We start from the raw sequence: 2,826 nt of genomic DNA, 5'->3' as shown, positions 1-2,826 counted from the left end.
GATTTATGATAGAAAATGTGGCTATTGCCTTCGCTTATACACATACCAGAGATATTATTCAGTGCCACACTGTTGCTGTTTTTTTATTATCATATTCTGTTCATTAGCTGAAATGACGTCAGATTCCATAACCAATAAGTGAAATACACCTTTGTGCATAATTTTCCCCAATATGTTCAAACCATTCTGGTGGATTTTTCATTTTCTTATTTATAAGTCTACTAATCTATTGATTTATGCATGTACGTACAAGCAATGAATCTAACTTTTGCATCACTTACACTGGTTGGTTACTTTATCATTCTTTTCCACCTGTTTACAGAAGAGAAAATAGTAATTTCATTAAATTTACACATGGACATAATAATCATATCATCAACACAACACACAAACTAACCATCCACTCAAGGGACCCAAAAACGCTGACATTTTTAGGCCTGTAGTCCACTCTATAGAAAAGTCCGGGCTCGAAATTTATGAGGAATTTTGGCGTATCCCATCTGACTTCGAGCTCCTGGTATGACTCTGTCGTGCTTATGCTTAGCTTCTCGGCGGGACCAGGGAGAACTGAGGAGTAAAAGAAAGAGTTGGTTTCCTGTTATTTTCACATGGTCACTGTTCTTATAATGAGTGAATGTGTATTAAGTTTCCGGTAGCTGCATTGTGTTCGCATGTTCGTTCTGAAACGTGTCATTAAATTTCGGATGTTTTGATCACAAGGCCGATGAAGAATAAGGAGAAAATCAGAACGTTTTATTACAAGTATCAAAAACAATAATATCTTCAGCAACTGGAACTCATATCCAAGTGATGGGTATGTTTGTATGTTTGACTTCCAAGAGGAATCCCCCACTGGGCAACATATCCGTTAATCAGACCCACCAACTTGAGGGAAAGACTAACCGATTAATGGCTGGTTGAACGTTTCGTTCAGGGTGCTGCTGCCGGTTGAAAGTTCAATCATAATTTCAGGAGCAGTGAAGTCATAAGCTGGAGCTTTCCAGTGACAGCACACCCCGGAGCAAGAGCCACACCACTCTTCGTAGCACGTACAGCTTCTGTTAATATATTTACATTTTATTATTTGACTATAGTCTGACAGCAAATGAGTCTTCTTTTCGTTACTGTTTTTGATGTATCCTTTCATAACTCAGTTCTGCTTATAAAGGCATTTGTACAATAGAAACGCAAAAATTAACTCACTGCTTAATATTCCAGAAATGTAGCCAGTTGTATAGATACATGGTGTAATTAGAGACAGGAATCTTCGGTATCTCCCACCTACACTGTAAGCTTTCAAGATTCACTGATACACATGACAGGTTCTCCACGACAGTGTCTGCTAAAGAGACGTAGATCATTTTCCTGTATTAGACTCAGCATATATTTACTGAACTTGATGGCGTGGGAAAAAATAAAAATAAATAAAAAGTAAATGGTTTCTGATGCTAGTGTGCTGGTGCAGTTGCAGTAATGAATGGATCTTTAAATGACTGCCAAAAACAGTAACTGATGAGTCTGTAATTACATATGTTTGTATAAATTAAGATCAGTAAATCAATTTTTAAGAGACTATTAAGTTTGAAAATTTGTTACGACGAAATTTATTTTGATGCCAACGCGAGGCCTGAATATTAACCAGAAATGTTTTTCCTTTTCGAAAACAGAAAGGTAAATAATAGTTCGATTTGAGGGTTTAAGTGGTTACTTGGCATGATTCAGACACCGGAAGGGAAGTATAATCGGAATTAGGAATAGTAAGAACACCAAGAGAATTGGAATGAATGATAAAAAGGGAGTGATGCGTAGAATGAGGAGTGCGGCTTCGTTGGTGATTTCTTCTTTCTTATTTATTTATCAATGTTAGATGGTGAAAGCGATTTATGTCTGAATACTGTAAAAACCGCTTTTCTAATTTCCAATGGATCCGTAATATCTACCAGAATTATAGTTGGCAACATTTTTATACAAATCGGCCTTCAAATGAATCAAACAAAATCGGATTCGGATGAAGGAGCCATTAAGTTTGGGATGCAAGTGATAATGGATATGTTGATAAGGTCAAGGTGACTGATACGATAAGTGAAGTGCATTCTGCATGTGTGTTTATATGTATGCTGAAGGACCTAATGAATAGTGTGGCTTAGAATTATACGATAAAGATAAATGAGAAAGCTAACAGATTTGGCATGAGATTATGCGTGGATCCTATTCTCTCGCCAGGATATGAACACAAATTCCAATGATTTAACGAAACACCAAGACTACTGAATACCTTCAGAGTCGCTTCCTTCCTGCCTGGAGTCACTTCGCAGGACTGACACAGGACGCCGTGGGTCTTGCGAGGTGACGTGCGAGACCAGCAGAAGCAGGAATCCGATTTTCCGAATGATATCGAGGCAGAAGGATTTCATGGCGGACCCTCCAAGTCGCGGCTCTCCCGCAGGCAGTCCGTCAGGGGAGGTGCTTTCGGTGTCACGTGATGCTTGAGGCTGACTCCCACGTCTGACACATTGCGAAACGCTATTTCACGTTTTCTGAAGAGCTGACGGACATTTGAGGGTACTGAGTCACACAGAAAGAGTCTTTGTCATTCTTTGTTTATGGGGAGTACTGCGTGGGCGGCGCTCCTGGAGTAATGCGCTAATACTACTTGTGATTTTCACTGTGGGGTGACCGGAACGATCATCCTATCGTGAGTTCATACATTCTTTGACTATTATTTCTTGACTCTGCGCATTGGATTTGGGGCGAAAGTGTTATCTTAATAATGCAAAAGATTTCTCATAATCAAGATTAAAAAAAAAAACCTTTAGGACAACGAAA

The 2,826-nt window shown here is 39.0% G+C and overlaps 1 protein-coding gene across 1 annotated transcript in view; it reads right to left on the bottom strand.

The window, feature by feature from the left end:
• LOC119592567 overlaps positions 1–2,826 on the bottom strand; it is a gene marked incomplete in the record, with an annotated part of 22,150 nt that overhangs the window by 16,223 nt on the left and 3,101 nt on the right. Inside the window, 4 exon segments of the mRNA XM_037941444.1 lie at positions 398–567; positions 904–1,058; positions 1,204–1,339; positions 2,276–2,732. Of these exon segments, the coding sequence (XP_037797372.1) occupies positions 398–567; positions 904–1,058; positions 1,204–1,339; positions 2,276–2,414 (600 nt within the window).

Source organism: Penaeus monodon, chromosome 30 (assembly GCF_015228065.2).
Source record: "Penaeus monodon isolate SGIC_2016 chromosome 30, NSTDA_Pmon_1, whole genome shotgun sequence".
Classification (NCBI taxonomy): domain Eukaryota; kingdom Metazoa; phylum Arthropoda; class Malacostraca; order Decapoda; family Penaeidae; genus Penaeus; species Penaeus monodon.
The sequence above is the reverse complement of the archived record's forward strand: the minus strand, read 5'-3'. Positions and strand labels throughout refer to the sequence as shown.